The sequence below is a fragment of the Mesoplodon bidens genome, assembly GCF_964165515.1.
Source record: "Mesoplodon bidens genome assembly, chromosome: 13".
NCBI classification, from domain to species: Eukaryota; Metazoa; Chordata; class Mammalia; order Artiodactyla; family Ziphiidae; genus Mesoplodon; species Mesoplodon bidens.
Window position 1 is genome coordinate 15,814,182 of NC_138169.1, and position 25,101 is coordinate 15,839,282.

At 46.6% G+C, this 25,101-nt stretch overlaps 1 protein-coding gene across 1 annotated transcript in view; it reads right to left on the bottom strand.

Moving 5' to 3' along the window:
• Nucleotides 1-1,697: 1,697 nt before the first annotated feature.
• LOC308626705 (2'-5'-oligoadenylate synthase 3-like) overlaps nt 1,698-25,101 on the bottom strand; it is a 46,304-nt gene continuing 22,900 nt past the window's right edge. Inside the window, exons 14-25 of the mRNA XM_081252117.1 lie at nt 19,490-19,693; nt 17,208-17,478; nt 15,228-15,406; nt 13,840-14,075; nt 13,202-13,343; nt 10,818-10,991; nt 8,091-8,373; nt 6,695-6,882; nt 5,461-5,699; nt 4,424-4,577; nt 3,393-3,514; nt 1,698-3,103 (exon numbers count right to left, since the gene is read on the bottom strand). Of these exons, the coding sequence (XP_081108243.1) occupies nt 3,425-3,514; nt 4,424-4,577; nt 5,461-5,699; nt 6,695-6,882; nt 8,091-8,373; nt 10,818-10,991; nt 13,202-13,343; nt 13,840-14,075; nt 15,228-15,406; nt 17,208-17,478; nt 19,490-19,693 (2,160 nt within the window). The 3' untranslated portion in view covers nt 1,698-3,103; nt 3,393-3,424. The remainder of the gene's footprint in view (nt 3,104-3,392; nt 3,515-4,423; nt 4,578-5,460; nt 5,700-6,694; nt 6,883-8,090; nt 8,374-10,817; nt 10,992-13,201; nt 13,344-13,839; nt 14,076-15,227; nt 15,407-17,207; nt 17,479-19,489; nt 19,694-25,101) is intronic.

Consider the following 25,101-nt stretch of genomic DNA (forward strand, 5'->3'; position numbering starts at 1 on the left):
GAGAATCCTTTTATCCACAAGTTCTCCCCATTGGTGGCCTCATTTGTGATCTGCTGCCCATACCCTTCCCAAACTCCTCCTGGGCCATTGACCAGTCGCCATGTGTAGCCCTGCTTCCAATCATTGCTTACTTCCTTTGATGTAAGTGACCTCGTTGCCAGGGTAACCAGCAGTGGAACATGGGCCTCGGGTCTTGACCTTTAACTCCACTTAACTGGATTCTTGCCATGTTCTTGGCTCATTGCCCTTTGGTAGTTGTAAAAATGCACACACCCTTCCACATTTCTTGTCCTCGTTTCTCCTGACTTTGCTGTTCTCTTCCTATGAAGTCTGTCTGGCCTATACATTTTCCCTGGAGTTTGCTAACTCAATCCCTTTTGTCTCTTACAGCTTTTTTTTTTTTTTTTGGCAAAACTACTTACTGGATAGGGCTGTGTGCTCCATGGGCCTCACACCAGCTGGCACACCGTGTCTGGCTGTCCCTCTCCTACTGATGCTATAATTAAACTGTAGATTTGGGAGGTGACACTCTCTCCTGCATCTATCATAGAGCTCCCCATCAGCACTTCATCTAATGGTTTCATCCATTGACCATCTCTGCTTAAATCACCTATTTCATCAGAGGTTGCAAAATTGATGTTTCTAAGTTGTCGTTCTTTCAACACATATTAAGTAGAATATTTCTGTTAAAATTTTTGTTTCCTTATCAGTCATGGCCGTTTGTTTATCCTGAAATAAAGTTTGTACAAGAAAGGCTGGATTTATTTCCTATTCATTGTTGTTAGTTGCCAATTTTCTGGAAAAAACATGGGCTGGTGCCCTAGTTACTTTCAATGACGATCCATGACCACATGTTTCTTGATCCTGAAACTTTTCCTTATCTTTGCTCTTAATGAACTTAAATATCTACTGGATGCTGAGAAGACTGAAATGGTCCCTTTGTGCCTCTGGGGTGAGCTTTAAGTTGCTCACTTTATCCTGACTGGTCTTCGTCCACTGTATACAAACCACTTAGCACGTGGTTGTAAATTGCCCTTCATTGTTCTATAAGGGACCTGGGGTTATGTGTTCTCCTTCCTCTAGGTACATCATAAGCCCCTGGAGGGTGGGGCAGTGTCTTATAGTTTCCTATCTATGGATCTAGGGCAAGTTCAGGTGTCTAGAGGTGTCTGGTCATTAGTTGTAGCCTGAGTAGATGTGAACTTGGTCATTCTTTCATTCCTCAACCCGAGGCCACAGCAATTTCCTTTGTCCTTGTTCTGGGAAAGAACAGTGGTGCATTCCAACACCAACTCACTGACACCAATCGGGTGTCCTACAATGATTCAATTCAATTCTGACATTACTTGAAGGTGGGGCAGACCCTACAGGTTAAAGGGCAAGGTCCCAACAAGATCGTCCCCACTTCAGATCCCAGCTGCAGACAACACTGACTTCTGCCTGACTTGGCTACAAATTCAGGGGTTCCCATGACCACCCCCTCAGGTTCAATAATTCATTAGAATGGCTCACAGAACTCAGGAAAGTGCTATACTTACAATCACCATTTTATTATAAAGGATACAAATGAACAGCCAGATGAGGAGATACATAGGGGGTGAGGGCTGGAAGGCTCGTGAGCACAAAAGCTCCCATCCACTTGGGGTCAGGATGTGGTATCTTCATGATACATCCATATGCTCAACAACCAGGAAACCTTGTTGTCCAGAGTTTTTATTAGGGTTTCATTACAAAGGCACGATTGATTAAATCACTAGCCATGTGCTTGGATTCAATCTCCAGCCCTCCTGTTCTCTTGGAAGGTTGGGGGAGGGGGTGGGGCTGAAAGTTTCAACCCTCTCATCACACACTTGGCATTTCTGGCATGGCCAGCCCATCCTTTGAAACTATCTAAGGACACACACCTCGTTAGCGTAACTCAGGGAGGGTTGAAAGAGGCTCCTTATGAATACAAAATACACCCTATCTGGAAATTCCAAGGGTTTTTTGAAGCTTGGAACTGGGGAAAAGACCAGACCTATTCTTTCTTATATGACAAGCAAGTTGGTGTATGTGGCAGTAATGAAACGTTAGGTGGATATATGAGGTTAAAGCACTTAGATCTTCAAGTATCTTGGAAGCTAAAGCCAGAGGATAAAGCCTTTAGATTTGGCAAGAAGATACTCATGGATGGGGGAGAAAAGGTTGGCTCAGAAGGAAATGACAACAGTTATATATATACATGTATAGTATATTTTATGTATATATAAAACAACTGCTGATATCTATCTATCTATCATCTATCTCAACAGTTATAAGCCAAGCCTTTGGAGAGTTTGCAGGTGTAAGAAGAGGCCAGCTCATTACTGGTTTCAGAGACCTCTGTTCGGCAGGGGCAGACAGGGTTTTGGGTACAGAGGAAAAGAGACAGGTGGCGGGTGGGGTGGAGGAGTATGAGAGCAAGATCATGGAATTACGGGAACAAAGGGGCAGGTGAAGGGCTTCACTTTGGGAAAAGAGCCCTCTTCTAAGACTTGAAGGCAAAGGAAGGAGTTAGTAATTGGGAAACTACAGAATGGTTGACAAATACAGTGCACATAAGCCTGGACGAGAGCAAATGTTTTTAATAACGGAGGTCACACACGGAACAAGACTTCAGCAAGGCGAGGTGAGACTTTACGAAGGACATGGAGGTCTTGATTTCAAGAGGAGTTGGAGAAGCGAGGGAAGGAGTAGTGGGGACCGTCAAGGGAAGAGTGGGCTACTCTTTCACACAGTGAACCGATTCTTTAAAAGCAATTGCCTGTCAGGGGTGGGGGAGGCCATGGATGTGCATTAAATTGTTCAGATGAGATTACAGAGAAAGAAGAGGACCAGAGATTAGCTCCTCAGAACCGCCTCCTCAAGGGGCCTGAATGCAGCCAGTCATGGTATAAAGCACATGGTGGGATTTCCGCTCTCCTCTTCTGCCGAACAGAGAGGGCAGAGGGGGCGTCGTGCTTCAGACAGTGTTTGAGAGGACAAATTACCTTTGTGGGCTGACCCACTGACGATGATAATAACTTTTCCTAGAAAACAGCTTCGTGCCTTAGTCATAAGCCAAATTTCTAATCATACGAGTCATCTGAAAAACATAGATTGTGGCCATCAGGTCAAGCTATTTTGAATAGATTAGATAACTTAATAGTATTATTAGAAAATCAAAGCCCTATCTAGCAGGCCTATGGCAGTGCTTATAAGTCATCTTTCTAAATAAAGCACAATATTTATTATGTACAATGATTTTTGCTATCAATCATGCCTAATATGTTATACCAATAATGATAATATGAAGTGCAGTAATACTGTTCATTCAGGCTTGGGTTTGTAAATTTTGTAGTTTATTAACCATAAAAAAAAAAAAAAGCAATTGCCTGGTGGTCTCTAGAAGTTTCTTCCAGCATTATTATTCCAGGTATCTACACCTTCTGAATAAGTGCATCTCACTGACAATAGAATGTATCCCTGCTCCGCAACTTCCTGGTGACTGCATTGTCTAGAAAGAAAGAAATATATGTGCAAGAATAATACATATCCAAGCAGTTAGAACCATTGGTTAAAAGAGACAGAAAAAAAAAAAAAAAGAAAGGAGGAAGTATATCTGAGAAGATGACTATTACCAGGGACAATTTTGGGTACTTGCTGACAGAGAACCTGATGGGGGAACCAAGTATGCCTGGTGGCAGGTATCTTGGTTGGCGGTGGAGCTTTGGACAGGGGTGGCAGGCACTCTTGGCTGGCTGACCCAACTCCCATTCACAGCTGTCTTCGCCCCCCTTTTTGGAGCCACTTTTAAGTTATAGGTAGCTGCAACTTGAAATGTAAGAGAGTTTGCTGGATGAGGCTTCTAATAAGATACCCTGGGTGGGTATCCTCCCCCTTTCTGTTCCTCCAACCTGACCGTGAACCCGCCACCTGGAGGTGCAATAGCCACTCTCAGTGCCATGAAGACTCAAATGAACAACTAAAGAGGATGGAGCCAGGAAGAGCTGGGGATGAGTGTGCCCCAGGGGACACTTGGTCATGTCTGGAGGCATTTTTGGTTGTTGCACTCGGGGGTGGTGCTACTGCATCTGGTGGGTAGAGACCAGGGATGTAGCCCAACATCTTACACTACCCAAGACAGCCCCCACCACAAAGAACTATCCAGCCCCGGATACCAAGTGCCACGGTGGAGATTATCTGCTCCTGGGGAAAGTCCAACGGAGCTGTTGTGTGAGTCCTAGATTGCCTGCCTTAGGATTTCTTGTTATGGGAAGAAAAAACCCAATCGTTTAAGCTCCTGAGTTGGGCTATCTGTTATTTGTGGCTGAGTGGTTCCCAAGTTGCTATAGCAGGGAAGCTCTTTGATTTAAGCCTGTCCCAGGGTAATCTCCAGATGACACTTCCTTTAGATGATTCTTACTGGCACTTTCCACGATTGTATGGGACAATCCAACCCATCTTTGAAACAGAGAGACGACAACCATTCAGTAGCTTCTTCTGCTAGAAGATGCCAACACCAACGGTCCCCTCCACCCACGTCGCCAGTAGGATCGGCTGGGTCCAAGATCACAGGCCTAAACGAGAGATTAGACGTCATTAGAGGCATGCTTTTTAGAACCAGTGGCCTCAGAATTGGGGGCCCATTCTACTCTTCGTAATAAACCAATGTGTCTTTCTAGCTTAGATGTCTGTAATTCAAATGTACCAATACAGTTCAGAGTGATTTCCTAGAATTAAATCATATTTGTCAGAAAAGTTTTGCAAGCTGTTCATTATTATACACATGAAGGCATTCTATAAACATCTGTCCATGCTAGAGCAACTGAAATATAATGTATCATTTAATCAACTCTACTGTCAAGTAGGTCACACCCATGGTAGGCAAGCCACGGTATCTTGTTGTCTTTTTTTTTTCTCCTCTATTCTTTCTCAATGTTTCTTTCTTTTCTCTCTTCTCTTTTCTTTTGCTTCCACTGTTTTGGTTCCCTGCTGCTGGTTGCTGAGTGGATACATTAAGATTCCTTCCTATTCTTGAAGGATAAAGGTTTTGTGGGATGGAGGTTGGAAAGGGGAGATAAAACCTGATTTAATAAACAGCCTGCAGGATACACCAGCAGCGAATATTAGCATTATTTCTCAGGAACACACTTCCAACTTCCACACCTTTTAGACCTGCTAATGAATCCATGCTTTTCCCTCTGACCTAGAAAGATGAAAGCAACTCAGGGACCTGGTACCTTGGTCCTTCCTTCTTTATTCCCCCTGGATGACATTTCTCCTGCCTCCCTGGGATTTTACCCCTGGAGACTGTGGGCGGTTCTGATGGTCAGCACATTCCCTTCTCAGTTTCATATGAGGAATAACAGATCAGGACCCCGTGGGAGGTGAATTCAGGTCACCAAAATAGCATTGGAGGGAATCAGGCTAAGAAATGGAGGGGGCTGAGGTTTGGGGCACCTGGTTCTCTGGATCTGGGTCAGGAGGAAGTTCCTCACAATCTCATCATCAAAGCTGTAGTTGACCATCCAGAAGACACAGAGATGCCGATATTTTGTGACCAGCTCCAGGACCGTCCGGAAACCTTCAGCCGTGTCAAAATCCTGCGCCCCACTCCCCTGCTCCCAGGCATAGATGGTGAGCAGCTCCAAGGCATATTTGGGGGGCAGAGACCCCTTTTGCTTCAGTTTGCTTCCACACTGAGGGAAGAGTGGAAACATCAGACGATACTGGTTAAAGCAGGAAGGTGAAATGAGCGTAGCAAGAGCCGTAGAGGGTGCACATGAAGGACTGCTGGGGCCACAGCAGGGCACCCGAGTCTTGAGACGCAGTGCTGGGACTGGTCTGGGAAGGGTCACTCGGCAGCTTAAAGGCAGCCCATGCAGGCTTCTTTGTTGTGCTTTGGCTTTATGTGACTTCCTAGAGTTATAACATAGTACCATTTACTAAAGACCCACTGTGTGCTAACTATGGGGCCAGACATTCCACCTACATCACTCATTCCTGATCCCCCAACATCCCTACACAGCGGGCAGAGGTCGCCATGATGAAGTCATGGGGACGTGATGTGACTTGCTCAAGGTCACCCTGGAGCCCTGAGCACTCCGAGCACCCTGGTCTCCTCGGGTTTCAGGAAGCTGGACACAGAAAGGAGACATCTCCTGAAAGAGCTTCTATTGTGCTGGGTGTCTGCTGTCGTGAAAATACTCAGAAACTACCCTGTGAGCAAGACTGATGGGAGTGAAGGGAGGCGAACCAGTATAGAAAATGCAGCCCCTGGTGCTGCCTGTCGCTTCAACCTGCCTTCCAAGAGGTAGCATCTGTGTCTATTAATTATGGACACCTAGCAGCAGATAAGCCATGCTGGTGACTTGTAGGCATGAACATCCCAACTTCATCTGCCTTTTGGAGGCACGATAACTTGGATTCCTGCAGAATTCTTTGGGTGTCAGAGAAAAGCAAAATAAACCATGGGTAGCAGCTTTGTTGGTGGGAGATGCTTACATATGACCCATCTCAATGGGGTTAGTGATGGGAACTCCACAAAGATACTCAGGGTTAGGCGTGGGAAGATTCTGTAATGTGGTCCAGCCCCCAGCATGGGAGACAGTGAGCCCCTGGTAAGTGCTGGTTTCATGGTCACAGAGTACTGATAAAAATAATAACCAGATGGCCAGGACAAGAGCTGTCATACCAATTTGTACCAGTGCTTCACCAGGCGAATTAAATCCTTCAGTTTGGTGGGCCGGGAGCAAACGAAATTGCGCTGTAGCTCCGTGAAACAGGTAGAAAATTCTCCCCCCAGGGCGTCTGAGGATTTATGCCAAGAGATGAGGTCAGCATAGATCCTGGGGCTGGGTGTAGAGCCAGACTTCAGTTCACCTAACATGGGGAAGAAATTTACATTATGCTTTAATCTGTATAGAAAGTAACAGATTTCAAAACACTGTTGACAACTATAATTTAATTCTGGGAAATTATTTTGAACTCTATTAGTGTGTGTGAATTACTATTAGTGTGTGTGAATATCTAAGATATCGGGGGCATCCCCAGAGTAATGAGATATTAAAAATTACATGGTTTATATGAGTATAGGTGGTATTTATTATTAAAGCGTTATCTAGACCTGCACTGTCCAATAGGGTAGCCATCAGCCAAGGTGGCTATTTGCATTCAAACTCATTAAAGGAAAATCAAATGAAAAATTTAGTTCCTTACTCGTACTAGCAACATTTCAAGCCCTCAATAGATACAGAACACAGATACAGGACATTTTCGTCATCCCAGAAAGGCCTTCTGGACAGTGCTGATCTGAAGTTTGCAAACTGTGGCCCCCAGACTAAATCTGGCCGCTTGCTTGTTTTTGTAAATAAAGTTTCATCGGGACACAGTCGCGCCCACTTATTAATGTATCGTCTATGGCTGTTTTCAAGCTACAAAGGCAGAGTTGAGCAGTTGTGACAGATACCTTATGGTCCTTAAAGCTGATATATGTGCAATCCTGCCTTTTATTTAAAACGTTAGCTGACCCCCTATCTATATACTGTCATTTCCTCTCTAAAGACCCTAAGAACCATTCAGAGGGAAGGTACCAGAGTCTTCTTGATTTTGATTTGGAAAATGCCCGAAATAGCCTTGGTTTCTTTTAATACACCATTGTGTATCTGTCACTCACGAATTGAATTTCTAAAGGAGTTTTTGCCTAAGATTGAAGGCGAACACCCAGATTTCCTGTCTTTGCCTCAGAATTTCTCCCGCAGTCTGTTTTTTCATTTCCTTCCCTAATACTCGAGGCATTTTATCTATAAATGTGTACTGAATTCCTGTGTACCCCATTCTTTGATAGATGTTGTGAATGACACCATGGGAGTGTAAGATGTGGGTTCTGGCCGTCATAGGGATAAAATAAATGAGAATGAAAATGTATACAGGTGTAAGGTATTGCCATCATTATGAATGCCACCTGTTGGGGCACTGGACCAGGTCCGATTAGTAAGTCACGTGACTTTCCCCACCCCCACCCCACCCCCACCCCCATCCCACCAGAATCCCTCTTCCTCTTCCAGAAGCTCAAATCTTAGGGGTCTTACCTAGGGCATTAAATGCAGGCAGCACATCAAAGTCAACACTTTCGTTGAGGACTTTGGATTTCAGAGTGAAGCTCAGCACCCGGGGAGCCTTCCATTTTGAAATCTCAAACTTCACTTCAAAATCCTTCTCCTGCTGACAGGCTTCCAGTTGCTTATGGATTTCCTTGATGATGTTGCATCTCTCATTTTTCTGGGAGGTGTAGCTTTTCAGCGAGTCCACGAACACAACAAGGTCGGCATCGGAGCCACTCTTCAGAGCCGTGCCTTTGGCGGTTGACCCCCCCTAGGGAAGCAAGGCAAATCGAGATACAGCATTTTCTAGAGCTTGAGCCCTCCCCCCATGGGCTGGCGCCCGTTGGGCTAATTAATGAGGTTGCCCGGAGCAGTGCCAAGTTCGAGTCTCCAGTTAGGGCTGATTCTGACGCAGAGTGTTTCATTTTCTAAATAGAATCATCTGGTTCCAAAGGTTGGCTCATCTCATGCCATTTGATGTGTGAATTTGCCCACAAACAATGGATGGGCTAGTTATAAATGACCTGCTTCTCAAGTCAACTTCCTGAAGATTTCTGGTAAAGACTACGTAGCTTTACAGACTCACAGACATGGAGAACAAACTAGTGGTTACAGTGGGGAAAGGGAAGTGGGGAGGGGCACTACAGGGGTGGGGACGTAAGAGGTATAAACTATTAGCAATAAAATAAGCTACAAGGTTATATTGTACAACATGGGGTATATAGCCAATATTTTATAATAACTGTAAATGGAGTATAACCTTTAAAAATTGTGAATCACTATACTGTACACCTGTAACATATAATACTGTACAGCAACTATACTTCAATATACATAAATAAATTTTAAAAAGAGACCATATGAGAAAAAAAATCCTCAATAGTGAAAATCTAAAATTTTCCCCCTAGATAAAACAAAATTTGAATGAATCAATATGCAATGAGCAAATTTTAAACACAAGGCACTGTATTAATATCAGCTGAATGTGCTCTGTGAGACATTATATAGATCCCTTTGCATACTTGATCTTATGAAATATAGTCCTCAAGATGTCCATTTACAGTATACTGGACAAACAAACAAAAAGGAGTATGTAGCTTTATTTGAGTTCCTGTGATCTGAAATAAATCAACTATGTAAAAATGTAAAACCACTCTTAGCTCGCTGGCCCTGGCTTGCCAAGCTCTGCATGAGGCAGCTTAGGCAGGCACACAGGTTCATTCTGTCTGTTTTGTGAAGTTCTCCCTGAAGGCACAGCTCCTTAGCTGATGGGCTTCTTTGAGGGTGAGTCGGGGAGAAGCCAGCTTTGCACGGAGCTCTCTCAATGCCACAGCTTGGTGGGATTTGCTCTGAGAATCAACCCTCATGCATGCTTTCCTGGTTTTCCCCAGAAAGCTCATTTGATTTCTGCAAAGGCAATGTTTCTTTTACCCATGGGTAGTGAATGCCTGGCTACATGGCCTAGGAGGCGAGGGGAGGGAGGGGAGCTTCCTGTACACAGATGCTCAATTAATCCCTGATCCATGCCACTTCATTCATGCAGCTGGTCTCACGGGCCACCGCCCCCTCCCTACATCCTCCAGGTGGCAACTCCCCCATCACCTCAGCAGACAACTCTTTCTTGCAACCAACTTCAGGAAGATAGAAAGCAACTTCTTATTGGCCAAAGGCTCTCTTCCTATTTTCTTCTTTGATGTGTCATTAACGTTTCTTATTTATTTACTATCATGTTAATGAGAGGCTGGGGAAGGAGAGGACAAAATGAGTGCCTCAACAATGGTTCACTGACCATGAACACAGCCAGTCTTGTTTTCCCTCAAATTAACCTCGTGAGACATTTTACTCATGGCGCATGGGACGTCGGTACTGGTCCCCAGACCCGTCCCAGGGCAGCATGCACACAGAACTGTTTTTTTGCATCACGGCAAATGTTTTTGCTCACAGGTCAGCACTTTTCTCCCTCCCTTCTTGTGACCCCGGACACACAGTTATCTGGTTGGTGGCCAACAGACGGAGGCAAGTGTGTCAGTGCGTGACCTTGGAGTCTTGGACAAGAATGGCCCCATCTGCTGAATCTCTAGCTCAGTTGATGGGATGAATTGAAACTAGGAAGACAGTCACTTTTTTGGTTTAATACACATGGAGCTTAGAATCTGCTGTGGTCTGAATGGTGGCCCCCCCCAAAAAGAGATGTCTGCTGGCAACATGTGTGAATGTGATGTTATCTGGAAAAAGGGTCTTTATAGATGTAATTAAGTTAGGGATCTGCGGGCCCTAAATCCAATGATAAGTGTTCTTAGAAGGGAAGAGAAGAAAGACCCAGAGGAGAAGGGGACGGGGAGAGGGAGGCAGGGTGGAGTGATGCACCACAAGCCAAGCACCGGCAAGCGTTGCCAGCAGTTCTCGGAGGTTAACACAGAATCCGAAGTCTATTATGATTAGAACTCGGCACTTTCACTGCCGTGGGCCGAGTTCAATCCCTGGTCCGGGAACTAGCATGCCGCAAGCCGCACAATGTGCACCCCTCAAAAGTCTATTGTGCATGACGTAAGCAGTGCATCAGCACCCTCCACTGAAAACCAGGGTCCTAGCCGCCCATCTCCCCAGCTTCCCTCCCTCGTCCTTTGTCCTCACGTTCCCAGTGGTCACGAGCATTGCAGAGTTACAGGAACGGCTGAGTCCCCACCAGTCACAAAGAGAAAGGCCATTGCTCACCTTGACAATCTTCTGACACTTTGTAGTCGAATGTCGAAAGCAATTTTCTTTAAGGAACTTACAGATGACGTCAACAGCTTTCTTGATCTGATCAAGGAAAATCCTGTTGGGCTGGAGAAAGTCCTTGATGAACTTGTCTAGAAGATGGCCTGGGGTCACGTAGAGCGGTGCAGGCTGTGGAAGGAGCCCGCTGTGAGGCGCCCCGTGCCAGCCCCCCGCCCCCCGCCCCCGCTTCCTCCCCTGCCTGCTCTGTTCCCCCCTCTCTCCCTCCTGCTCTCAACTCTCCTGCTGGTACCTTTGTCATCCTGAGTTCTTGCACTGACATATCCCAAGAGCATATCTGAGGGTTTCGGGCGGTACCCCAGGTCCCCCAGAAACAGAAGCTCTCCTAGTTGCTCCTCTTGCCCTCTAGAAGGGATCTGGATCCTTCTCCCAACAGGTCTGTGAAGACCTGGCTCCAAATTACTGTCTGGTTTCCACTTTCTGCTCTGGGCTCGTCCACAAATGGCCGCCGGCACCTCTTGGCCTCTCGTGCTGCTCTCTTCCTCCCTTCTTTTCCCATTTATTACAGGTAGTTTTGACTTCTGATGATCACATTATTCCTTCTTCAAGGTTCTATCAGCCTCTGTTAAACACCCTGTGCCCAGGTGGATTGGTTTCCCTGAACTGCCGTAACAAATCACGTTTCTAGACGTCTGCAATAAAAGTGTAGGCAGGCCAAAGGCTCTAGGGGAAATCCTTCCTTGTGTCTTCCAGCTTCTGGCAGTCCACGGCCTTCTTTGTCTTGTGGCTGCATCACGCTGACTCCTGCCTCCGTTGTCACGTGGCTTTCTCCCTTCGATGTCTGTGTGCCTGTGTGTCTTCTTCTAAGGGCACCAGTCATTGGATTCAGGGTCCACGCTGATCCAGGATGACCTCTTAACTGGAAATACCTGCACAGACCCCACTTCCAAAGAAGGTCACATTCTGAGGATCCGGGTGGACATGAATTTTGCGGGACACTATTCAACCCTCCACACCAGGGGATGCTTGCTGTTCCCTCTAAGTGTGTTGAAGAGAGGGCTGTCCTGGAGTCAGAGGGGCTGTGTGTTCAGTCTGAAGGGACAGTTACCTGTTCTCTAATCCAATGGGACCGTGGAGGGTGGGGCCTGCTCACTCCCTTGTACCTGTGGTCACTTTTGGAAGGGAACCATATTCTGATGTCTAAATGGGGTCTGACACCTGCATAAAAGTGAAGTTCTCTGCTCTTCAGTAGAAAACATCAGATGGGATGTGCTCCATGGACCACAGGTCATGACACCTCACCTGAGCATCTTTTCTTCCCTGTTCTGCATGCTCTGGTCAGGCCTCAGTCTGCAGAGGCAGTTTACTTCTTGCTAGTGGGAGGGAGAATAGTGATATCCCCCCCACCCACACACACAAAGTCCACGTCCTGCTCTATGACTATGTTACCCCATATGGAAAACGGGACTTTGCGGATATGATCAAATTTGTGTTGATAGATGTGCTTCTCCTTTGGGGGAGGGGAGGGGAAAAACCAATGCATCTGGCCCTTCATTAGTTCTCCCATTTGCAGCCTCGCTTCTCACTCTCGCCCCCAACGCCTGCTTCAGTAGAGCTCAGAGGTTGTCCCAGCATCCGCAGGGGTGAGTGCCACCCACGTCTCTTGGGTTCTGCTCCATTTCATCTGTCACCACCTTCTCACCTGCTTTCTCTCTTGCAGAAGCTAACTGAAATCTCTCATCTGCAGGTGCCCGCCTTTTCTCTTTGTTCAATTTTGCACTTTACTATCATTTTAATGGAAGGGGAGGTCCCTAATGGTGTGTTATAGACTGAATTGTGTCCCCCTAAAAGATATGTTGAAGTCCCAACCTCTAGGCCCTATGAATGTGACCTTATATGGAAATAGGGTCTTTGCAAACAGGTAATCAAGTTAAGACAAGGTCATTACTGTGGTCCCTAATCCAGTACGACTGGTGTCCTTATACGAAGAGGAGAGAGACACAGAGACAGACATGCCTGGAGGGAGGACATTGTGGAGACACACAAGAGAAGGCCATGTGACCACAGAGGCGGAGACTGGAGTGTTGCTGCCACAAGCCACGGACTGCTCACGACCACCAGAAGCTGGAAGAGGTGAGGAAGGACTTTTCCCTAGAGACTTCAGAGGGAGCATGGCCCTATCAACATCTTGATCTTGGATTTCTAGCCCCCCCAAACTGTGAAAGAGTAAATTTCTGTTGCTTTAAGCCACCAGTGCATGGTGCTTTGTCATGGCACCTCTGGGAAGCCAACTCACGGTGATCTTGGATAAGACTGCAGTCTGAGCATCGGGAGGGCCCTGCCTACAGCAGGACACGAGCTATATTGGAAAGTCCTCTCACCAGAACATTCCAGGACAGTCCAGGTGACTCATTCAGCCTAAGAGAAGATAACCAGATTTGCGCTTCTTGTTTTAGCAGCTGCCAGCAGGCTTTATCTTTGCTCACATTACTGGTTGGGTCAGTTGGATCCAAGATTACTGGCCTATGAATTTGATTAAAAAAAAATCAGTTGGGAGAAGAAATCATCTTGGGGGAAAGAGGCCTGGACTGGGCATCTGGAAACCTGGATTTTACCTCCTGCAGTTCCTCCTAATTGCTGAAATGCTCTGTCTAAGATGTCTAGCCTCTCTGGTCCTGGTGTTCTCTGTGTCTAGTGTTCTCTGCTCTACAGGCATGTTCCATTCATAACCTAATAAAACGGTCTCCTCTTTCTGCTGACCCCTCCTCTCTTTGCCCCTTCCTTCTATGAGGGGAAGTGTTTGCTTTGGGACAAAATGTGACAATGGTTTAGAATGTGAAAAGCATCGAAGCGTCCCTCTTTCCGACAGACCTCTCTTTGCCTCCCTACCCACTGCTGCTGGCATTCTTTTGGTGCATCCTTGGCTGGGAAAGACAGGGATGCACCCTCATTCTAAGGGGGGTACAGCCTGGCATGTAGATAAAGAGGTAAGGAGAGAGGGCCGTGGGAAGCTTGGTACCTCGGGGATCGGAGGTGGCCCAGCAGGATGTTGCGGACGGTGTTATCCTCAAAGTTGTAGTTGACTGTCCAATAGACACACAGCTGCTCCTGCTTCCCGATAAGCTCCAGAACAGTCCTGATGCCTTCAGCTATGTCAAAGCCTTCTGCTCCACACCCCTGTTCCCAGGCATAGACCGTAAGCAGCTCCAGCGCATACAGAGGCAGCGGGGGTGAATCCTCCAGCTTTTCCTGGCACTGTGGAAGGAGAAAAGTGTAGCAGATCATTTGGAACCCAGTTCCGCCCGTGCCAGGGGCCTGAAATCAAGAAACTAGAAGTCTATAGGAAGTCACTGTCCCCTGTCAATGACTGAAATGATATCGTGGCTAAAATTTGATAGACTGACAATAGCAAGTGTTGATAAGAATGTGGAGCACCTGAAACTGTCATACACTGCTGACAGGAGGGTGATTTGGTACAACCATTTGGGAAAACTATTTGGGCGTATTTACTAAAGTTATATATATATATATATATTCCACAAATTTATTCATATATGCCATGCGTATATGTATACACATATACATATATATTCATATATGTATATATACACAGATAAGGTATATATAATGTATAAATGTACAATATGTGTATATATATAAGGCATATGTGTGTGTGTGTATATATATATATACACACACACACACACACATATATAAAGTATACCTTATAGCACAGCAGTCTCACTCCTGCATATTTACCCAAGTGGAATGACTGCTTAAATTCACAAAAGGACATGTAGGGGAATATCCACTGCAACCTAATTCATAATAGCCCCAATTTGGGAACGACCCATATGTCCCTCAGCAGCAGAACGCATCCATGTACAGGGTATTAATGCAATGGAATACTACAAAACAATGAAGAACCACTACTCCCTGCAACAACACAGACAAATATCTCAGGCATAATATTGAGCAAAAGATGGCAAACACGAAGTACATGCAGTATGATTCCATTGACATCAAGTTTAAAAACAAGCAAAACTAAGTTGTGGTAACAGATGTTAGTACAGTGGTTTGTTTGGGGGGAGTATGGACTGGGAGTGGGCATCCTGCTGGAGCGTAGGAAATGTGCCCTATTTTGATCTGGGTGTTGCCTGAAAGGTTATAAAAACACATTGAGCTGTATTCTTTTTTTTTTTCTTTGCCCACACGACATGTGGGATCTTAGTTTTCCCACCAGGGTTGGAACCAGCACCCCCTGCACTGCGAGGGCAACATCTTAACCATGGGACCACCAGGAAATCCCTGAGCTGTATTCTTAACATTGTTGTACTTTACCCAACGTGAATTATCTCAGTAAAAGGGAAACAGATGATAGCAATAGACATGCAATTTGAAGTTTACCTTTTGACACCAGTACTTTACCAAGAGGATCAAATCCTTCAGCTTGCTGGGATGGTTGCTAAAAAACTTCTCCTGGAGTTCAGTGAAGCAGATTGAGAACTCACCGGGTCTGGCTTTCACCATATCCAAGGATCTTTTGAGCTCTCGATAGATGCAGAGGCTGGGCTTCTCACTTAAGCCTGGTGTGAAACAGAAACAGAACTTTTGGTTTTCATGGAACCTGGCCTGGGTGAGCCCACAAAGAAGGCTGGATGTGGTTTGGTAGCACACGTTCATTGCTTCATCTGTAAGAGGACCGGTGCATTTGCATAAAAGGTGAGGTGTCGCTTGTCCTGCTAGATAGTAAAATGTAGTTAGGCTAATATTTAGTAAAGAAAGTAATTTAAAAATGTCTCAGTAGTTTACTTTTCTCAGAAAGCGACCATTATTGTTTCCGTCTAGGAAAGGTTATCTGTTTGGCATGTGTAGCTCTGCCGCCATCTTGTGGCAGCTTCTCGGTACTACATGTGAGGAAGAGCTGATTTCTCGTTCTCACATCATTCTTTGCGAGATGGAGTGTAGCCAGCAGAGGGCGCTCTGGCCTAATCTCCAGCCACCGTGCTCTGAACCAGAGGACAGAACACAGGATTTCCTAGGAATTCTGAGTCACACTCTGTCTCTTCACCTTGACTCTAGCCTTCCTTTGAGTCAGGCACGTATACTCAACCCTTATCATCCTAAAGGTCCTGCAAGTTAGCTGTTTCTAGCCTTGATCTTACAGTTGGCAAAAGTGGGTTAGTAGTAAGTCCAGGATGAGAATTCAAGGCTGCCTACCTTGCAAACTGGTGCATTTTTCTCTGCACTAGGTCACCTTTCTGTGAATGTAAGTCGTCAGGGTGTGTGTGTGTGTGTGTGTGTGTGTGTGTGTGTGTGTGTCCACCTTGAAGGCACTGGGCCTGGGGCTTAAAAGACCTGGGCTTTTATTCTAGTTCTGTCAGTAACTGGCTGTGTGGCCCTGGACACATTCATTTCGTTCTGCTTCCTCACTTGTTTAATGAGGGGTTGAATTCCAGCTCTGGTATTTAAGTTTGTGATAATATATGTACCTATGCTTGAGACTAAGCTGTGACTATGCTTAGTCTTACCCATTCAATCAAACATCCATCCATCTATCCAGTCAACCATGCACCCATCCATCCAAACCATCTATCCATTCAAATAGTTGCCCATGGAAGATCTTTGCCTTGATGTTGACCTGATTAGAGGCACATTCCAAATACCTGCTCCAGCTGAACTTTTCCCAGATGTCTGCCCCATCCTCTACCTCGAAACCAGCATTTATTCTAGTCTAAATCCTCCAGGGTAGTCCACAGAACAGCAGCAATATCATGGCACTGGTTAGAAATATAGAATCCTGGACCCCAATTTCCTTAATCAGAGCCTGCATTTTAACAAGTTTCTCAAGTGCTTTGTGGGCATGTCACAGTTTGAGATGCGCTACTCCAGAGTCTAGAACATTTCCTCCGAAGTCAAGTAGGAGATAAGGGAGAAATTCTACAGAAGAGAGTAAGCTCAGGGTAGGAGGACTCTCCTCTTTTGAAAGTCAACGGTCTCTCGGGACTTTCCTGGTGGTCCAGTGGTTAAGACTCCGCACTTCTACTGCAGGGGGTGCAGGTTCCATCCCTGGTAGGGGAACTAAGATCCTGCATGCCACACAGTGAGAAAAGAAAGAAAGGAAAGAAAGGAAGGAAGAAAAGAAGAAAGAAAGGAAGGAAGAGAGAGAGAGAAAGAGAAAGAGAGAGAGGGAAAGAAAGAAAGAGAGAGAAAGAAAGAAAGAAAGGAAGGAGGGAAAGAAAGTCTACGGTCCCTCATTTTGGAAAGCACCAGCGGTATTTATTCAGATGCCAGGCTATCTACCACCCCTTTTTCTGGCTTTGCTCTCTTGACAAGCCCCTCCAGACCCGAACGTCCACCCCGCACCACACACACAGCGGGGCTCACCCAGAGCGTTGAAGGCGGGCAGCAACTCAAAAGTGATGCTCTGCTGTTTTGTGGACAGCTGGATGGTGAGCTTGCCATTGATGCTCTGGATCTCCATCTTGGCTGCCAGCTTCATTGTGAGCTCACAGTGTTCCAACTGTGCCCAGATTTTGCTGAGGAGGTCATGTTGGTTTTTCTTCTGATCCTGGAATTGTTCAAAGCCACTGATGAAGATGACGAGGGTACCATCGGAGTTGCCCCTCAAGACCGTTCTCCGGCCATAGGAGCCACCCTGCCAGCAACAGAGAAGTGGATGTGAGACTCTGAACCCTTTGGGGTCGCAGGGCATCCCAACAGGCAGAAATATTTCTCACCTCAAGCAAAAACCCCAAATGTCAACATAGTCTAAAAGCGGAGTGGCAGATGTTCATTTGTCCACCCAAAGAACTGAATCAGGATGCCCATAGCAGCACTTTTTAAAAAAAATAAATTTATTTATTGTATTATTTATTTTTTATTTTTGGCTGTGTTGGGTCTTTGTTGCTGTGCTCGGGGGCTTTCTCTAGTTGCGGCAAACGGGGGCTACTCTTCATTGTGGTGCACCAGCTTCTCATTGCGGTGGCTTCTCTCGTTGTGCAGCACATGCTCTAGGCGTGTGGGCTTCAGTAGTTGTGGCTCGCGGGCTCAGTAGTTGTGGCTCACGGGATCAGTAGTTGTGGCTCACGGGCTCTAGAGCACAGGCTCAGTCGTTGTGGCACATGGGCTTAGTTGCTCCATGGCATGTGGGATCTTCCCGGACCAGGGCTCAAACCCGTGTCCTCTTGCATTGGCAGACGGATTCTCAACCACTGCACCACCAGGGAAGCCCCATAGCAGCACTTTTCCTACGAGCCCCAAACTGGAGGCAACTCGAATGGCCATCAGCAGTAGAATGGACAAATGTGGTGTATTCATACAGGGAACACACGACAGCAATGAAATGATAAACAACAGCTGCACACAACAACATAAATATCGTCAACAGATGGGTCAAAAACCCCACACACTAAAGCCACACAGTGCATGATTTCTTTTACACAGGGTGACCAACCTGCCTGGTTTACCCTGGACATGCTCAGTCTTAGCACCAAGAGGCCCATGTCGCAGAAAACCCTTCAGTCCCGGGCAAACTGGGATGGTTGGTCGCTCTATACAAAGTTTAAAAATAGGCAAAACTAATCTATGCTATGCTGTCAGAAGTCAGGAGAGTGGTTGCCTGGGGTTGGGGGTAATGACCGGATTGGGGGTTCAGGGGATCTTGGGTCAGGGCTGGAAATATTTTATTTCTTGACCTGGGTGTAGGTTACACATGTATGTTGTTTGTGGCAATCCATCAGGCTGTACACTTAGATCTGTGCACTTTTTGTATGTATTATTAATATTTTAATTAGAAAAAAGTTAACAATATTGAGAGGTAGGATGGTATAGTGGTTAAGGGTGCATGCTCCCAAACAGATTACCTGAGCCTAACATCCCAGGTCAGATGCCAGCTATTAAATAACTTCTCCACGCTTCAGTTTCCTCATCTGGGCCAAGGTAGGAGACACCAAGGGTCCAGGTATCTTTACTGCTAGGGCTAGTGGGTGTGTGTAAGGGCAGAGGCCAAAAAGCACTGTGACTATAGAGAAGTGGGATTCCGGTGCCGGAGAGCATGGGGTTTGTGGTGGGCATCCATAAGCCCCTCCCCACCCTAGGGTCCTGGCCCCTTCCCAGCACCCTTTCTTCCCCAAAGGTTCAGAATCTTCAGCCTCAACCCTGGGATTTGTGCCCATAGCACCAAACATTTCTAACTGATGAGAGCTCCCCACCCTTGCTGTTGAGAAGACACAGAGCACCCTTGGGTAGTTTTACTGAAGTCTTGTACACTCAGTTTACTCCTCTGTAAAATGGGGAGGATAAAAACAAAAAGTAACCACAGCTAATTTACTGCCCTAATTTTGTACCAAGCCCTGTGCAAGAACATTATGTGCTTAAGCCTCATAACACTTTGCAATGAGTATTATTTCTCTCCCATTTTACAAATTCAGATACTGAGGCACAGAGAGGTTAAGCAACCTGCCCTGGGTCACATAGTAGTAAGGGGTAGAACCGGCTCCCCAGCCTGTACTCCTAAACTCTACACCATAATCCCACCATCTCACTCGAGTGTGGGGCTAGACAAGATGATGTCTTGTGTGCCCAGGGCCCGGCACACGGTAGGTGCTCAGCACAAAGGTGCTTTGCCTTCTGGGTCCCAGAAGCCCTGACCCCAGCCTTCTACTCACTTTGGCCACACCGGTCACCAGGGGGAACTGCTTAGCTTCCTGAAGGACTGCACAGATGGTGTCCACAGTCTGGTCGATCTGTTTCTGACAGTCTTTAAAGGGCCTCAGGTTGTCCTGGATAAACTCACCCAGTCTCTGGGGAGGCTGTTCGTAGAGATGGGACTCCCGGTTTCCCATTGCTCTGGCTGGCTGCTGAGACGACATCTAATGGCAGAGCTGCAGGCAGAAGAGAATGAGGAGATCCTGTGCCTGGAAACTGAAACCGAAACTCATGTCTGGGGAAAAGGAAACTCACAGAACCTTCCGAGCTGGCTGCCTCAATCCAGGGTTTGGCCCTCCCCCAAGCTGTGATGATCAGCCTTTCAGCTGCTCTCAAGGAATACTTGCGGTTAAAAATGCAGCCTCCAGGGCTTCCTTGGTGGCGCAGTGGTTGAGAGTCTGCCTGCCAGTACAGGGGATACGGGTTCCTGCCCCCGTCCGGGAAGATCCCACATGCCACGGAGCGGCTAGGCCCGTGAGCCATGGCCGCTGAGCCTGTGCGTCCGGAGCCTGTGCTCCGCAACGGGAGAGGCCACAGCGGTGAGAGGCCCGCATACTGCAAAAAAAAAAAAAATGCAGCCTCTGGAGCTGGACTATGAGGGCTTGATACATGCGAGATCTGTGTCCTTGAGCACATTGCCAGTCCTTTTTGTTCCTTGATTCCCCCATCTATAAAATGGGGATAACAATGGTACCTGCCTCACAGGCTTAATGCAAGGATTAAAGACTTGCAACGTGCTTAGAACAGGACCTGGCACATGGCTAGAGCTGTAAAATGTTTGTTAAGCAAATAACTTCATAGGGGCCAAAGGTCTTTTTTTTTTCTTTTTTCTAAATTGAAGTATACCTGATTTACAATATTGTGTTAGTTTCAGGTATACAGCAAAGTGATTCAGTTATACCTATATCTATATATAGTTTTTTTAGATTATTTTCCCAGAGGTCATCTTTTGAGGCTCTTTCCCCTTCTCCCTGTTCCCAATGGTCTGGGAACTCAGAGTTAATGAGAACAGCGAGGAGAAAGAGAACCAGAGAGGGCGCTGACTTGTTCAGGGACACACAGCAAGGCAAGGGCTCAGCCACTCGGGTTTTAGTTCTGCCACCGAGCAAACACAGGTCCCAAGAGGTCTGTGTCCGTGTGCCCAGTTCCTCAGCACACACATGGACACCTGCCAGGTTTCATCAGGCACTTACCTCACCCAGCAAGGAAGGAAAACAGGCCCAGGAGCACACAGGCCAGAGGGGAGACAGACGTGCAACTCTTGTGTCCAGGACCATGAAAATGAAACTCCCAGGCAGCTCCCACTGGCTTCCTCTGTAACACAGAAGGCAAACATCTCCAAGGTGGAACAGAAGCAGACCCCCTTCTCTGTTGTGATGAATAATTTTGTGTTAACTTGGCTAGGACCATGGTACTCAGATATTTGGTCAAACAGTCTTCTAGATCTTTTTTTGAAGGTATTTTTGAGATGAGATCAACATTTAAATCAGTAAACTTCAAGGAAAGCAGATTACTCTCTATAATGTGGGTGGGCCTCATCCAATCAGGAGAAGGCATGAATAGAAAAAAGCCTGGGGACTTCCTTGGTGGCACAGTGGTTAAGAATCTGCCTGCCAATGCAGGGGACACGGGTTCGAGCCCTGGTCCAGGAAGATCCCACAGGCCGCAGAGCAACTTAGCCCATGCGCCACACTACTGAGCCTGCACTCTAGAGCCTGCGTGCTGCAACTACTGAGCCTGCATGCTGCAACTACTGAGCCTGTGTGCCTACAGCCTCTGCTCCGCAACAAGAGAAGCCACCACAATGAGAACCCTGTGCACCACAACGAGGAATAGCCCCTGCTCGCCGCAACTAGAGAAAGCCTGCGAGCAGCAACAGGGACCCAATGCAGCCAAAATTATAAATCAAAAAAAAAAGAAGAAAAAAGCCTGATCTCCCCCAGGGAAGAGGGAACTCTACCAGCGGATGCTTCCCTGGGTTTCCAGCCGGCCAGCCTACCCTGCAGAATTTGGACTTGCTGGCCCCTGCAATGGCACAAGCTGATTCCTTAAAACAAATCTTTCTCTACATCTAGATCTATAAAGCCTATTAGTTCTGTTAACCTCAAAAGTAAAACAGCCAGTTATTTTACCAGCAAAATGGCTTTATTCGGGAACAGCAGAGAATTTCAATTTGGGACAAGCAGGCTATGGCAAAAGCCAGAGGCAAGTCCAACAAACAAAGAAGAGGAACATTATTTTATAGAGAAAAAGGAGGAAGTTGGGAGGGGTTGTTTTGAACGAGAGTCCATTGGAGAAAAGCAAGAATTCAGGCTGATGACAGGTGATTGGCTTAGTTGCCGGGCTAGTCGGTTTCCTCCAAGAGATGCAATGTACATCTTTCCTGTCCAGGCCTGTCATTGACAGTTTTTTCCTGTTGATGCTTCTTCTTGTTGGGGTCTGTTGATTGACTGTCTTTCCTATGACTGAATTCCGGTGGTACTTGAGGTGTGTGAGAGCCCCCCCTTCTGGTCTCCTGACTCCACTTAAAATGAGGTTTCCCTTTATGACTCCATGTTCACTGTTCAGTTTCTCTGGTGAAAGTTGATTATCACACCTGCGCATTAAGCGCCCTCCCCTGCCCTTATCTGACTTCTACTGTAACACCTAGAGGTAGGCTGGGTGGGCAGAGGTCATAAGCCTTCTTTTCTAGATAAGAACATAGAGGCTCAGAGAGTTGAAAAAATTTGCCCAAGGTCACACAGCTTGTAAGTTGTCTGACTAGGTTCTAACTACCTGCTTTCCAAAGTCTGTGCTTTATTTTTATTTTTATTTTTATTTTTTTTTTCTTTCTTTTTGCGGTATGCAGGCCTCTCACTGTCGTGGCCTCTCCCGTTGCGGAGCACAGGCTCCGGACGCGCAGGCCCAGCAGCCATGGCTCACGGGCCCAGCCGCTCCGCGGCATATGGGATCCTCCCAGACCGGGGCACGAACGCGTATCCCCTGCATCCGCAGGCGGACTCTCAACCACTGCGCCACCAGGGAGGCCCTTTATTTTTATTTTTAAAATATTTTATTTTGAAATCTTTTGAAGCACAAAGAACTGTCTCATATCCTTCATCCTGAAAATATTTCACCACATTTGCTCCTCATTCTCTATGTATCAGTATCATTACTACTGAGCCATTTGAGTGCATGTTGCAGGTAATTGGGCAGAAGCCAAGAGATTTCCTATATACCGCGCCCCCCCCCCGCCTCCTCCCCCTCCCCCAGCCACACAGCCTTGCCCACTACCAACATCCCCCAGCAGAGTGGGAGAGTGGGACACTTGTTACAAGTGATGAACCTTCATGGACACATCAGAATCACCCAGTCCCCTTCACTCTTAAATACTTCCATATGTGCCCCCTAAGAATATGGGTATCTTGTTACACAAACACAGAATGACAACCCCATTCGGAATTGGACCTTTGATACAATGGTGCCATCTCTTATAGCATATACAATGGATATATTCTTATATTCAATTTTTACCAGTTATTCCAATGGTGTTCGTTACAGCAACCCCCCTCCCCCAAATCTAGGATCATGTTACATTTAGATGTCATGTGTCAGAGATGGGTCTCCTGGGAAGCCACTGGGAAAGGGATGGTGACTTTTTATTGGGGGAATCTCTCAGTGTTCTAATGGTCCATCCTTGTAGTTTGATGGGGCAGATTGAGCGTCCCTTGTTTGTGGCCCATTTAGTTTGTCCCCGGGGACACCATATTTTATGACCAGCTCCTTAATTCTCTGTGGGTCAGGCCATCCCGACTGCCCCTCCACCCTACCACTCACGAAGAGAAGTGTGTCCACGTCACGGGTAAGTGTTGTCTCATGGCCGCTATGATTTTGGGGTTCGACCATCTCCAGTGCTGTTAGGAGGCCTGTGACAGTATCTTCTATGGAGGAGGCCACCCGAGCTTCCTAGTGATACTGAGTCCTCTCACTGGCGTATTCTTTATGGCCTCGGTAACGTATTCTCTGCTTTTCCACGGGAGATAATTTGGTGGCTTTTCTGGACTTATATGGCACATCCACCCAAGCACATCCACTTCCCTGACCTTTGAATCCCATCTTCCACCATCTCCCATGGGGAATATCAGCATTTTGTTCTCACCCAGCAGAGGCTCTCACTTTTTCCATTCTAAGAGCCTGGCTAACAGCAACTCTGCACCGTCTCCTGGGGTCCTTGCCGGGGTGTGAAGTCCTGAATTCCAGGAGGGGACTTCCAAGTCAATAAACTCTTCCGCCTCTGACCTGACACTGTAGCCCCTTGATCAAGTGCCCTCGGGGTCACTTCCACACACACCCGCCTGACTTTTGCTGCTACACGCTGACCGGGTCGTCTGGCTGTTTGGGATATAGGTCCATCCCTCCCTCAGCAGGCCCAGCGCGCCCCCCGCTGGGCTATTTTGGGACTCAACCCTACTCATAGTCCTAGTGGGCAGGAGGGGAAGTGGGTGCCGGTCCTGCGGGGTCTTATGGAAGAGAGACCTCTGCAGAGTCTCCTTGCAAGGGGGGAGGTGCTAGCTTCTAACAGAAGGGTAGATGGGACATTTCTGAACCCCAGGTTCAGAGGAGTCTGGGGATTCAAGATTCTCAGGAGCTTCCACTCTTATGTCCACAGTTTATGTGTCAGGGTCCCATTCTTTCCCAAGTAGGGTCTTGACCTTGCTTAGCAGGCCCGATTATTTTGAGAGTATATAACTCTTACACCAACTAGGATGGCGATAATCAAAATGATGATGAATTACAAAGTGTTGGTAAAGATGTGGAGAGACTGAAACCCCCATTTATTGCTGAAGGGGATGTAAATGGTGCAGCTGCTATGGGCTACAGCAAGGTGGTTCCTCAAATGGGGGTGCAGGGAGGGACTCCACCCTTATCTCCTTTGGTTAAACATTAGATCTGCCGGTTTTTGTTTCCCTGGAAGGAACGGCCCAGAATGGGGCTTTCTCTCCGGGGAATCAAAAATTTATGACTCCGGTGCTCCAAGTTTCATTCCAGCATTTCCGTCATCCCTTACACAGTTTCTCCTCTGTTTCCAAATCTCATGAATTCGGACTTGAACCAACAGCTCCCAATACCAGTACCCCAGACTTTTCTATAACCTGGGCCGGCTGGCTTTGCACAAACTATCAGAGCTCAGCTGAGAGAAATACTTATTAAAATTTTTTGTGCAAGAAACAAATTGCTTTATTGTTTCTTGTGGTCATACAAACAGTACAAACTTATGGCCAAAAATTAATAAAATCTGAAAATTCCAAAAAAGTATACAGATTAGCACATCTCGATTGGGTCCAGCTACATTTCAAGTGCTCAATAGTGACTACTGTATTACACAGGGCAGTTCTAAAACTTTTCCTGGATAAATAATCAGAGAGGTGGACAAAGGATGAACCAAAGATGTTTGTCTCAGGATTACCTGTAATTGAAAATTGGAAGGATCCTAGTCTATCCAACAGTAGAATATTCCACAAAATGTCAGCTCCATGAGGCAGGGATTTTTGTCTGCTTTGCTCATTGCTATGTTCCAGTGCCCAGAACGATG